We start from the raw sequence: 14224 nt of genomic DNA on the forward strand, positions 1-14224 counted from the left end.
GTCCCATGTCATGTGTCATCCCCCCCCCTCGCCCCCAAAAAAAGAAATGTTGCCATATCACTCCAACAACTCGTCTTCACTACTGGTGCTGAGTAGTACTGGATATGCTGTTCCAATGTGGTTCCCATGACGGCAAACAACTATCTGTAGCTCATATTCCTCTATCTTCACTGTTTCACGTGTGACTCTTTCTTCAGCCAGCAGGAAAATGATGGTGTAAAGGGCAAATTCGAATTCCGGGCTGACACCAATAAAGGTGCTTCCAATTGGCTTGACCGAGCCCTTCCAGCTGAACTGGATGCTCAAAACTTGGTCATCTTTGTCAGGCTGAAAGCATAAACAAAACAACAGAATAATCTCCAACACAGCTGTGACCAGACAGATACAATTTCTGCCTCCAGATTTTTGGGAGCATTGCAAGATTCAGTCATCCTTGCTGTGCCAGGGTGCTATAGGTGGAGCACAGCCTTTTCCCTGTCCTCTGGAGCATACATGATCATTCATCTCAATTAAGCTTCAGCAGTGTTGCGATTCTGTAAACACTAGCACTACTTTTTAAAATAGTTTTTGCAAAAAAAGAAGCTGGACTTGAGGGCATGCTAGTATTTCTTCTGCTTATATACACCTGGGCAAATCAGGCTCAAAACAGTTAGGCCTATAATTGCATCGTTGTGCCTTGATTCATTACCACAGCTTTTATCTCTGTCATTTGTCATTTGTCTTATTTGCAAAGGCAGCCTGCTTGTTCTTACCCTGGTTTTGTTCTTCCGAGCGACATATCCCTTGTAGTCAATTTGGTTGCGCTTTTCCTGAAGGTAAAATTGCACCCAGTTGTGCAAACCTAAGATCTGTTTACCACGCCTTGTTTCTCCAACAAAAACATGTTCAAAACCACAAGAATCAGGTCTGTAATAAACCAAACAATAATATATAGGTCTTGTATGTGTTTAAACAGTTCAAATTGGCAGAGGTAAAAGGCAAGAAGATGCACAAGCTTGCTTAGGTTGTTTTGTGAGCAGTTTTTTTATTTGTCTGGATTTGTTGGGTTTTCTTTCTTACTTTGCACAAAACTTGCAATGAAATCTAGCCACGAAGTCTAAATTTGTATTTGATGATGAAGATTGCTAGTAAATGCCACAGATGCATCACTGCTGCTCATCCAGATTTAAGCAAGGCTTCTGACACTGTCTCCCATAACAGACTGTCATGGTTTAACCCCAGCCAGCAACTAAGCACCACTAAGCCGCTTGCTCACTCCTCCCCCCTCCCAGTGGGTTGGGGAGGAGAATCGGGAAAACAAGCAAAACTTGTGGGTTGAGATAAGAACAGTTTAATAACTAAAAGTTAAAAAAACAAAACAAAACACAACAATAATTGTAATGAAAAGGAATATAACAAAAAGAGATAAATTAGACCCAAGAAAAGACAAATGATGCACAAGGCAATTGCTCACCACCCGCTGACCGATGCCTAAGCAGCGATCCGCCCCTCCTGGCCAACTCCCCCCAGTTTATATAGTGGGCATGACGTTCTATGGTATGGAATATCCCTTTGGCTAGTTCGGGTCAGCTGCCCCGGCTATGCTCCCTCCCAGCTTCTTGCACACCTGCTTGCTGGCAGAGCATGGGAAACTGAAAAGTCCTGAACTTGGGATAAGCACTACTTAGCAACAACTAAAACATCAGCGTGTTATCAACATTATTCTCACACTAAATGCAAAACACACTGTACCAGCTACTGGGAAGAAAATTAACTCTATCCCAGCTGAAACCAGGACACAGACTCGTAGACAAACTGATGAAGTACAGATTAGAAAAGTGGATGATGTGGTGGGCTGAAAAGTGGATTAATGTCTGTGGTTGAAGGCCTGTGATGAGGGATACAAAGTGCAGCTGTAGGCAATTCACCAGTGATGTACCCCAAGGGTCAATACTGTTAGTATCTGATCAGTAAGTCTTTAAACATGATCTGTGTGGGAGCAATGAACACCTGATTTAGGCCATATTCTAAGGCTGTCTTCCAGTTCTGTGTGTAACAGATGGCACTCAGGCTTATATTTACCTAAGTCAGAATAGTGTAGAGGTTATCGGGCCATATCCGTCAAACATACCTGTCTCCTTCTTTCCTGGCATAGAGCTGGAACCAGATGTCATAGAGCTGATATTTGAAATCGGCTAGGTTTGGCTTTGCTAGTTTTTTTTTAAGCAGATACTCATGCGCTAGCTGAAGGATAGAAAACCAAGATATATACACAGTTTACTTTTTAATTCAGTGTTTTCAGCGACTAAAAAAGATCTGTGTTACTTACTTTCATGACTTCTGTTGCTAAGATAGCATCAAGAAAACAATTGTTTTCAACTATTTCTTCTGGAGTCACTACTTCTGCTATACCGGTTGATGTCTCATAGTTGTCCAATAAGGAAATAAAGGCTGCAGAAAAAGAGAAACTTTCAGCATGCTCATCCTGATTGAACAGGCCATATGCCTAATCATACCTGTGATCCAGACATTAGAGAGTGTCATCATAAAAAGATGCCTTATAATATGCCTTGACAGCCCTTAGAGAAAGACATTCCTTTATATGTCAAATTTCATTCTCAGGTACGCTGTTGGGTATAGGTCTAGAGGTGACTCAAGGCCAGACCATTGCTGTACTTCTTTTTAAGATAAACAGCTCACCACTGACCTTCCTTATGGAGCCAAGTGCTGAAGCAATAATGACCTTCTACCAAAACAAATCATATCTGACCACCAAAATTACAGACATAGGCTTATGAACTTGAGCTATGCTCACAGAAGGCTTTGTGGGCATTACTTCAGTAGAGGAATAATACAGCATAAACCTACATGAGATGGCTTGAGCTTGAGCGCATGGCCACTGAGCGGACGGGTTCATTTTCTCCGTTGCAACCCTTTTGCCACCTGCTCCCTCCCGTCACTTCATCTACTCGTGCTCTGACACTCAGTGGACTCTGGGAGCTGATTCAGCACACCCAGCTGATAGAAAAATACTTGAGGTCAAAAACCTACATAATTTCCTGCCAGGTTAGTGAGCTGAAGGGACTCAGCGTAGGGTTCAGTGAGTACCAGAGCTGCCCTCACTAGACACAGGATTGTGTGGCTCAGAGAGGAGTGGGGGGAACAGAGAAAAACGGTGCTCCCATTGTGCCAGCTGTTCGATCAGCTTAATGTAGCTCTATCCAGGGAAAAGAAAAATCAGGGAAGGAAGCATACATTCATAGACATGCTTGAGGTACAGCCCCCAACAGAAATGCAAGAAGTAGCTGTGGACCGAGTGCTATCTGAAAGGGCTAGAAGCTGCGAGCAAAGGAGGAAAGATGACTTTAGCATCTTTTTCAATACATGGAATAACATCAAAGCAATGACAAGAGACTCATCCATTTCACTTTGTAGTGGAAGAACCACAGAGAAATTCAGATTTTGGCTGAGGCACAAAAGGATGTTCTTCCTGAGGCTGAGGTTACAGGTAACCTCCATGCAAATGTTGCGGAAACTAACTTCAAATGACTTGTGGCCTGATGATCCTCACCACCATCCAAATTATATATGAAGTTTTATTTTAGGCAAACATATAAAATCAACACGGATTCTTCATGTCATTTCCACTATTAACAAAAGAACGGGTCTCACTTGCAAAAGTTTTTATGCTCTTCAGGTGTTCTTCATTCACGTTGTGAAACAGATGTCTGGCTGCGCTGTCCTGGACACCACTATCACCTTGATGTGCGACACCTGCTTTTCCCTAGGAGAAACACCAGAGTACAACAATGAAAGAAGTAAGATGTCCTTAAAGGAGACAGTGCCTGCCTTTATAATAATCAAAAGAAAACCCATAATGCTATCAGGATTGTTTGTTAGGAATGGTCTTCCAAGAGAAGGCATTACAGAAGAACTGCCAGCACAAAGAAAAAAGACATAATCTCTGACACTGTAAGAGCCTGAAATTTCTCTGTTGGCTCATTTTCAGAGAAGATTGTGATGACCCATGTGATAGCTCAGTTCTGATCAGTAACCAGCTGTGCTACTATGCTATATACATCACAAATGATAAAGAGAAGTAATGTAGAGCCAAGGCTCCCTCCCACCACAAATAAATAAAAAGGAGATTTGGGCACCTTCCTTCTCTGTTCATTTGTAACCAACAGACCCACTGCATATGGTTTATGAGGCCATGCAGTGCAGCAGAGGGGTTGTTTCTCTCCTGAGTCCCTACTTCCCCAGTTAGCCAGTCTAATTCTCCTCTCCTCCATGATAATGCTTAAGCAGTCCAACTCCTGAGTAGGCTCCCTCAGGCTCAGCCTTTGTTTTCTAACTTCATGACTGCAGCCCCAGCCATCGCCCAGTGCCAGGGAGATGCCGAGATAGTTCCATGCAGCTCCACCAGCTTTGGACTGGTGCATCCTGGTGCCATGAAGTTTTCAAAGACTTCTGGTGGGCCACGTTTAAGGGCATTTTAATCAATGTTACCAATAAGCACATCCAAAACGGAAAGGAGGCTTTCCTGACAATTTTCAAATTTCTGTTCCAAAAAAGGCATTCTCAAGGAAAGAGAAGAAAAGATAAGTAGCATTTTGTTAACATGGGCAATGGGTAACTAGAGCCTTGTTCTGAGAAATGGAGAAACCATACGGGAGAAGTTTTCCCCACACACATTTTCCCTGAGGTATGTACCCCTTTTTCAAGTTCATCAGCAACAGAAAATTGTATCTTATAATATGAAGCAATGTTGAAATGAAGTGTTTGAGCACTTGTGTGAGTACAAAATTGGATACTGCATATTCAGTGGCCTGCTGCAATTTGTGGCCAAAACACATGGTCATGTTTGCACTACACTGAGCTGGCAAGGAGCGAAATGGCTGCTCATCGAATCTGATACCCGCTCCTCCCGCACAGTTCCCTGGGACTGGTAGCAACAACCCTGAAACCCTCCTCACCCACGCCTCTGTGCTACTCCACACTCTCCAGGAGAGACCCAGGAATTCCTCAAATTCCTCCCTTATTCCCCCAAGAATGACTTGGGACCTATCATCTCCCCTTCTCCCTCGCTGCAAGTCACCCAGACCATACACACAACCAGTCATACACACAGAGAAACATCCAGGGTGGAGGGGACCTCAGGACATCTGTAGTCCTGCTCAAAGTATGGTCAACACTGAATTCAGACCATATTGCTCAGGGTGTCATCTTGTTGGCTCTTGAAAACCTCCAGAGATGGAGATTTCACAGCTTCTCTGGGTATCCTGTTCTGGTTGCATTTGTCCTTGTTGAATTTCATGATGTTCCTTCCTTAGCCTATTCCTCCAGCCTACCTAGGTCCAGCTGAAGAGAAGCCCTGCACTTGAGCATACCAACTTCATCACCACAGTTCACTGTCGTCTGCAAAACTGGAAAGGCTGCACTCCATCTCCTCCTCCAGGCCACTGATAAAGGTATTAAATGTTATAGGACTCAGGACAGACACCTGAGAGACTTGTAACCAACATCCAGGTCGTGTGGACCATTAATGTGTTCTCTGTACTGTTCCCTCTCCTAAGTGATTCTTTGTCATTAGGAAGTCCTGCCTATGACATTAGTGGAAATGACAATGCATAGGCAACTCTTTTAGCAAAAGGCAGTTTTGCAGACACCTTTTCCTACAGTACCATGCTGCCCTTAATCCTCATGTGACTTACTTAGCAACTGGTTACCTGCAAATCAATTGTGTAGTCTTTCCCAGGCATAAGGCGGTTAACATCCATATCCCACATCTCATTGAAAAGTTTAGAAAGTTCATGATTTACGGACTTCCTGTCAAGAAATCCAGAGAAATACACGTTAAAAAAGACAGATGCTGTTATTTCTGCAAGTCACTTCTAGAGTCTTCTAATGTCACTCTACGTTCTGGATACTAGCTTGTTATCAGGAGAGCTTTCTCTTGTCCCCACACCTTCCTGTCAGTGCTGCTCTAAAAACCATAGAGCTTACACTTCATGTTCATATCTAAAGAATGCAGGTAACCTGCAAGGAAACTTGAGCCTTCCCTAAGGTTATTTTAGAGCATATTTTAACAAAGTTCTTGTTAATAAGCCTTCCTGCGGCTTTCCATGCCCTGAAATAAAAACGAAGATGGTGTTTCATTCAGGAGGATTCTATGTACAAACCAGAGGCAAGCAGATTGTTATCAGCGTGCAGCAACACTACACAACAAAACAGGAAGCGAAGAATTCTCTCTATGATGCTTTTCTAGCAGCAATCCTATATACACTCTTCCTACCTTTTTTCCTTCAAGACTAAGACTCCACACTAGAGACGCTTTCCTTCACCCATACGCGTGGTTATCCTAGCATAAAGTTAGCATGATGAAGGGTGACTAAGACTCTAAACAGAGGGTCTGCATACAATAAAATTCTCTCATGCACTGATCTCTGATGCACATGCAAACCTACCCAGGCTAGTCCTTTCCTCATTTTAATGGAATTTTGTCCTGCATAATAGTGTATAGTTTTCAGAAGTCTATCCATCCATCCATCTATCAACAAGATTTAGGAAGGGTTGTTACTGTGATGAACTGCCCAAAGGTAGCTCCAGTTTCAAAGGTATTATGTCCACACTAACACATAAGCTCAAGGCAAAGAACAGAGTGGAGAAGAAAGAGAAGTGGATTAATCTTTAAATGACTGACAGTCGAATTAATCAGTTACAAGCAAGCACATGCATCAAAGCCCAGAGAAGAACCGCTTGACAATTTTTAATTTCTCTTCCAAAGCAGATGTTCTCAAGAAAAGAAAAAAAGTGTAGAAATTTGTCAACAATAGGCATTTCTTTCAAGTAGCCATTTGGGCAACTTGCCATGATTTTAACAACTGGTTCTCCCAGACTGAACCAAGGCATCTTAAGCCCAACTCGGAACCTCCTAACTGATCACTGTTATGTCTTCTCTTTCTGTTCTGGCCAGGATGGAGACACTCGCTGCATCCTCCTGCCAGTGGCAAATTCCATGCTCTCTAGCAGAAAGAGCAAATATTGTGGTAAGGTCACAGTCTTCTGACGTGGCAGCCTTGATGTGAGGCAGCTTGAGAGCCAGGAAGAGCAAAAAGTGAGCCAGGCAGGCACCTGCCCCGTTGTTGGCAGGGAGGGAATAGAAGTCATAGCAGAAAAGAGGGCATTAATCAAATGGTAGGAAAACAGTCTAGAAGCAGTACAGCAAGATTTTATGTGCTTTCTCCTGTCCTGGACTGCACTTCATGGCTGGCTCAGAAACTGCTGGTCTAAGCTCCACATTGAAAGAAACAGAAAGTAGCAAACTGTGCCTGGAGAACTGGGACTTTTTTTTCACATTATTGAGCAATCCTTTTTCTCCAGAATTGTGTGTGTAACTGTGGGATGGAACTCATACAGCCTAAGATTAAAATCCTGAAAAGCATAAGCAATCTGTGCTTAAGTCCTTGAAAGCCTGTTGCCCAAAGGAGTTAATATCCCTGAGTTAAGAGCCACAAGCAGCCAGTTTACATTAATGCGCCAGAGGATGAGCTGCAGCAGCTGAGGAGCATAAAGAACATGTATGATATTCATATTATACACAGCATTATTTAGAGCGGGGAAAGCAACCTCCTACAGAAGGGCAGGGCAGACAACCGTAAGTACTTTGGCCGCCACACCTCAGTCTGCCTGTAACTGGGAATCTGAGTCATCAGGTACCTCAGCCACACTGGAGGCACTGACAGTCTGTTCTCACTCGGGCTCTGTGATACTTTGAGATCGTTGTTGATCGGAAATCTACAAGATCACTTGAATTTTAAACTGGACTTGAATAGGTGTCAATACCTGAAAGAAGGAAAAAGACTAAAAATTCTAGTACATGGGAGCCAAAGGATATGTTTGTTGCTAGGGTTAAACACAAATACGAAGGAAGATTTTTCTTGGAAGAAGTACTTGCATGGATCTTACAGTGGAGCAGAAGGAGACTGTCACAGAGCAGCTATATTCAGCCCTTGCCCAAACCCCAGCTCTGCTTATACAGCAGAAGTGTGGCTTGGGGCATCACATTATCAACACTGGCTGTGCAGCCCAAACGAGGCACCTGCTCAACTTCACAAGGAGTTAGCCTCACGGCGTATCACAGAAGTCACCAACAGCAGCATTTTTATTTGTTTTCAGCTGTACCTCCACATTCTTTCCAGAGTCTTAAGAGGAGCAATTCCTTCTCAAAAGAGTTTACAAACCAAGACAAAAATGTTCACCTCACCAGCTCAGCTGAAGTCCCAAGAACAGGATCGGCAAGTTCACAGAACAGTACTGGAGATGTTTTTCAAACTTCAAGTCTACATTCATGTTACCTTGGACTGACCTAATTTTATTGGATCACTTTTCTCCTGGGTTCTGGACACTCCTGCTGTCTACTCCTCTGCATCAGCTTATCCCATCTGTTTGAGTACTGCCATATTATGTTTAATACAGTTTTTACATTGCAAGTAACTCCCAGTGGTGGATAGGAGTCTGCTGTCTGTTGAACATCCAAGGTATGTGAAATATTAGGGGAGATGTCAGGGTGGTTTTTTAAAATATTTTTTCCACATATAGTATAGTATTTTATATACATATATTTTAGTATGTATGTATTTTGGTAAAAGTCACCTATACAGGAAATCTGTCATCCCTTCAATACCTACTGCTTGTTCTTGGTCTGCTCTTGGCAGATTTGTCCTGTGTTTATAAAGCACTGTAGGGCTCTGTTGGATCTTTCCTCCTCTAGAAATGTTATGGAATACTGCATGAGCTCATGGAGGCAAGCTCAAGATGTCTACTCAGGAGAGGGTTACAGCAAAAGCGTACCTACAGATTTCAATCCTCATATTTATTTAATAAATATACTTCTACTAAATGTATTCCTGCATTCAGAAAATGTGTCCCAAAACTCTGCAGTCACTTAATTTTATAAAAGAAAAGCCTTTTCTCTCGTTTTTCTCTTCTGGGTGCTACCACAATATCATCATGGACTTTTCCTTTCCTTTTTGTTGTCCCTTTAGTTTCCAAACAGAGCAGAGCGCCTGTACACATTGTAACTGAAGATTAGAATAAAGAAAAATATATCCCTGCCAAAGCAGACAACTTGTTTAGCAAATTACATAGTCATCTTGTAAAAACTCTTTCTGGACAGTATTTCTTTAAAAAAGGTCCATAAACTTAGCTTACACATGAGGTGAGACAACTTCAAAGAGAAGCCGAACACCTTCATGCAAATCCATGACACACAGCATTTAGGTAAGGTTTCCCTGAAAAAGAGTATTGTGTATTTACTCTCTGGTTTTCAATATGATTGCATGTATGACTCAAAACAGAGATTTTTATCATTAATTCTCAACCCACTCCCTATGGTGAAATCTCTCAGTTGTTTGATTTGTGCTTTCACATAGAATAAATTATTTCTGTGCAAGAAGCCTGGCCAGTTGGATTTTGGCCAGTTGAGTCTTGCTTGGATGTGCATACATGCACAAAGCACCACCCCAATAACAAGAACACTTAGTCTGCACTTGTAAGAGCTGAGAAAATTTTGGGGGAGGCTTTTTGCAATAGTAACTCTAATGCACCAGCAGCGTGGCTAGAGCGAAAGAATCTAACATCTCCATTTTATTATAGCTTTCAAGTGAAACATTCACATGGTGTGCCTGTTTTTTCCAAGTTATTTTCTTGTATGAAACCTTCATTCTATCCAAAACAATGCCCCAAGAAGAAGTCTTTTATTGCTATAAGTCAGAGATGACTCAAGACACAAAGAGAATTAAAGGGTAGGTGGCGAATCATGTGAGCAAGTCAACAGTGTCAAAGCAAGAAAAACATGTATTGCAAATGGGTCACACGGAGCCCTGCAAAGAAAGTTTGATTGAACATTTTCTCTAAAGTAAATTTACCTTCAGAGATCCTTTGAACATCCAATTTTAAAAAGCCTTTAATCTTGGCATAGAGAAGAAAAGCATTTGGAAAGCCTGATGAGCAGCCATTTACAAGAACTTTCCAATCATTTAAAAAAATCGGTTCAAATGTTGTGAAATACACGCATCAGCTTATATGGTTAATAGAAGATACAAGCAATTATCTCGATTTTCCTCTTAGGCCAGCGTGTATGTCTTTTACTTGAGTCCAGTGATGTTTTTCTTAGTTTAAAGCTGGTATTTGAAATACCAAAGGATAAATCAGACAGGTTTTGTAGGTGGAAAGGAAAATGCATTGTCAAGGGACAAACGTAAGAGTGGGCAGTTACTCGGCAAACGCTCTGTCAAGGTCCTGGGCAGGCAGGTGGTGTTTGGAGAACCGATTCTACGTTATCAGCTATGTTTAAACAAAATCTGATTTTAGCATCACCTTATTTTAGCTAAAACAGCTTATGATTCAGTTGTCTCACCAACTTTTTACGCCGAGGTGAGTTAGTAAAACAGAATTGAAACAGAAATGCAGTGCTGCATTTCACATAACTCCCTTTTACACATCTCCCAGACAAATATATCCCATCCCCACTGCCCTTCGCGTTAGAGAAGAATTGGTATGATTTTCTCTTACCCATCAGCCATGCCAGGAAGTTGTTTTTCTCTTAGCAAATACACTGAGCAGGGATAAGGCAACCTGAAGTTCAGAAATCCTCCTGGTAGTCCAAGGCCTGGAGCTGTCTCCCTCTTATACTCCGCGTGTCCGCTGAGGACTGTCACTCAGACTGACAGGCAGCGCAGGAAGGCAAGGGAGAGGCAGGAGGTGCCAAACCCCACAAGATGACGTGGAGGGTAAGGACAGTACCATGTCTCACGCCTCTCTCAGTGCAGGCACGCTCAGACCAGGAACTCCGAGCCACCTCTACCAGGCTCCTGCTTCTCCTTATCGCCGCAGACAATCAGTATGGCAGGGAATACGGAAGGTGACAGCAGAGAGACACACGGCGACCGCCGCCTTCGCCCACCTGGGTTTTCAGATACAGTCCTGAGATCCTCGTACGAACTTCAGACATGAGTCACGGCATCGCATCTGGCGTTACGCTGGATTATTTGTTAACAGATTTTAGATCTCTACATGAATTTCAGGCCCAGAAATAAGCACTTCAAGTCTGAAAGCCTTGAATGAGATGGACGGGCCATTCTAGTCTTGCTGTTCTATATACAGTTATTATTTGACAATAGAAGGGAAGATGATAATATATCAGAGATCAAAAAAATTATAGGTGGGGAAGAAAAAACAACCAACGTATGCTTCTCTATTTACAGCTGAAATTGCTAGTTGCAACCTTGTAAATATGAGGAGGCATTATAATCAGGAAATGTTTTACAAAGGCAGCACTTTGTGTGCACCACTGGAAGCAAGTGGTGGCAGATGCTGGTAAGTGCAGGTACCCACTCCAGTGCCTGTCCTGGGAAGCATGCATTCATTATGTGTCTAAATTAACCTTCAGATGGTTTAAAGCTTATTTTTGTTTGACTGATACTTTTAAAATTTTCTTCTTCATAATAGTTAATTCCTGAAAAACATAGCTTTAGGTTTAAACTGTATATATGTATATACAGAAGCCAAAATGGTTTGATGTTAGGCTACCAGTTATCCAAATGGTTCTGCACCTCTGGTCCATGTACCCCTTCAAAGAATCATATTAGAGCCAAACAAAGCTCCCATTAATGAAGATGCCTGACACATGGAATTGCAGAGGGGACAAGACATGCAGCTAGCTCACTTAAAACACTTAAAAGTGAAGCTTCCTTCTGACACTGATAGGGGAAATTAATGTATCTCAAAATTGAATATCCTTAAATTTAACAGAAATTTTCTTTACCATTTTTTGTTAGTATTTATTGCAGTTCTGAGTAAGCAAGGTAAATGACAAAAAATACAGTGCCTGTGTTTATCAACTGAATGCAGGAACTCTTTTTCTAGGCTTTCATTTAAAATATAAAAGCCAGTGGGCATATTCTGTCTATAAGGAAGTTGCCACTTCTTTATTCACATCAGCAGAAAGAGCCCAGATGGGAGCCCAGGGAATTTCCATTTACAGCCATCATCATCACTGGAGTCAGTGGATTTAAGTTAATCTTTGATAAAATTACAGGTCAGATCAGTAGCATCGCTAGTGATTTCATAACCAAACATGCACTTAAATCTGTTGTAAAATTTCTGTCCTATGATTTAGATGTTGAGCTAAGAAAAACTTAAGGATCCCGAAGAGTGTAAAAGGGTGCGTTTGCCAACAGAAACAAAGCACTGATCAAAGGCAAATGAGATCAGCACAGAATCTGCGTCATTCCCAGGTCTAACGCAGGCAGTAAAAAAACGCGTGTCCAGAGAGCGGCCTTGCTGACACTGTGGGTTGGCTTTCTCTACTCAAGAGGTCAGGCAATGCTTTGTCAAACCCATTGCACAGGGCAGTATACGTTTGCTGCACAGGAGCTGAGGTCAGGCTCCTCCGGCTCTCTGTTCCTCTTCTCTGGCACAAGGGAACGGGGAGAGTATTTGGCGCTGTCGCACTCGCATGTGAACAGCATTTCCAAAGGAATGGGGCAATAGACTCGCGGAAGACACTCTGCCTAACAAAACTGCCACCTCAAGCGTCAGATGCTGACCTTTGCCAAGGTCAAGGATCAAGGAAACCCTCTGAATAAGACCTGTTTCTAAAGCATGTAGGCATCTCTCTGTGTTTCTGGCCTAAGTATTTTGCTTTTCTAACCAAGGCGGCCAATGGATAAGCGCTGGTTTGTTGCCTCTAGTCAGGTGCCTAAACTTCCCTGAAGAGGGAAAAGGCTCATTCAGAGTTAATTTGAACCTCTCTGGTGGATCTCGAGATGGTGAGCGAGAACACGGTGCTCTACAGGCTTCCAGACCAAAGCAGCCAGGGCTCACACATGCATGAAGGACACATTTGGGCTGGACAGGCTCACTCAGGGAGACTGACAGCTAGAACAAACACCGTGCAGATCTATAGCAGACTCAGTCCTTTCCTCAGAGAAGCCAGAGCAGGCCTTTGGGTCATGTTTTGTGCATGGATATAGGGAAGAGGAAAGTTCCTGAGACACTGAGTTTGCTGGACATTCCCATGGGAGCTTTGGCTATTGCTGCCAAGTCTCTACAAGCTGACCAACACTGAAAAGCAGTGGAGACACGGCCCGGGCTGGTCAGTGGGAACCTAGCCAGGTCAGAGCTCACTGAGAGCAGGGAGCAGGGACTTGGAGGTCTCCACCCTTCCCTAAGCATTAATTCTCAAGCTGGAGCCTCAGCTGACAGACTGTCTCCCACCAAACCCCATGGTCCCTGTGCCCAGCCTGTCTCTTAGTTATCTCCCCACTTTCCTAAGCCTCGGCCTCTCAATCCTGAAGTCCTTCTCTCTAGCCAATGGTGTTATAATCCCTCCGCTGACTCGGGAGTTTCTGGTGTGGCAGCTGTGCTGAAAGAGAAAAGTAAGAGGATTACACAGCCAGGCATGTTTTTGTCATAGAAATGCCAGGAATAATTAACTCCATTCCTGCAGCGAAATGTCTTCACCTAGACTGTGCAGTGATGTCACGTGCTTACCTTTAGGTTGGTCTGTTAACCTGTCTTTATTTACCAGTGCTAATTCCCAGGTTTAATAGGTAACCCATGGCTGACTTGTGAATGTTCTCACAGCCAGATGAGCTGCCTGCACATTCAGCAAACCCAGAGGCTGGGAGAAAGCAAGTGCTTGGGAAGGGAGGTGGCTCAGTACCCCTGTGTGAGCTGAGGGGCTAAGGGAGGAAATATTTTATTGTTTTTTTAATCTTAATATTAGGACTGTCAGCATACGCCTTCCTTGATTTTTGTAAGGAGAAACTGTGTCTAGGAATCATCAAGGCCTGTTTACTTCAAGTTAAGACATACTAATTAGAGAGCTTTGAAGCATTTGTTTAGCACAGACACAAAGACACGTTTGCTTATTAGTCATTAATTCGTACACATCAATGTAAACCAAAATTTTACGTGGTCTGGCTGAAACATCCTCTCTTGTTGCACAGCTCAGTTCTTGTACTTTTCAGATAAGCATCGCCATTAATGAATCGGGCTGTTGGCCATCACCAGCCTCGAGGAAACGAGTAGATTCACAGAAGGATTCAGAAATGCCAGTGCAGGGCATCCTGGCACCCAGGCACCTTTCTCTTTACTCTGGGCGGTGTGCAGGTGCTGGCTCCGAAGCAGTACAAGCAGGGGAAATGAAGGCTCGAGAAGCTTATTTGATATAATAATG

The 14224-nt window shown here is 43.0% G+C and overlaps 1 protein-coding gene across 1 annotated transcript; it reads right to left on the reverse strand.

The window, feature by feature from the left end:
• Positions 1–42: 42 nt before the first annotated feature.
• LOC127029398 (poly(U)-specific endoribonuclease-B-like) lies at positions 43–10576 on the reverse strand. The gene is made up of 7 exons (XM_050915004.1): positions 10555–10576; positions 5709–5808; positions 3652–3763; positions 2309–2430; positions 2111–2223; positions 753–906; positions 43–327 (listed from the first exon to the last, which is right to left on the reverse strand). Exons 1-7 carry the CDS (start codon positions 10563–10565, stop codon positions 58–60), a joined length of 882 nt encoding a protein of 293 aa, XP_050770961.1. The 5' UTR covers positions 10566–10576; the 3' UTR covers positions 43–57.
• Positions 10577–14224: the final 3648 nt, after the last annotated feature.

The sequence above is a fragment of the Gymnogyps californianus genome, chromosome 1, assembly GCF_018139145.2.
Source record: "Gymnogyps californianus isolate 813 chromosome 1, ASM1813914v2, whole genome shotgun sequence".
Lineage (NCBI taxonomy): Eukaryota > Metazoa > Chordata > Aves > Accipitriformes > Cathartidae > Gymnogyps > Gymnogyps californianus.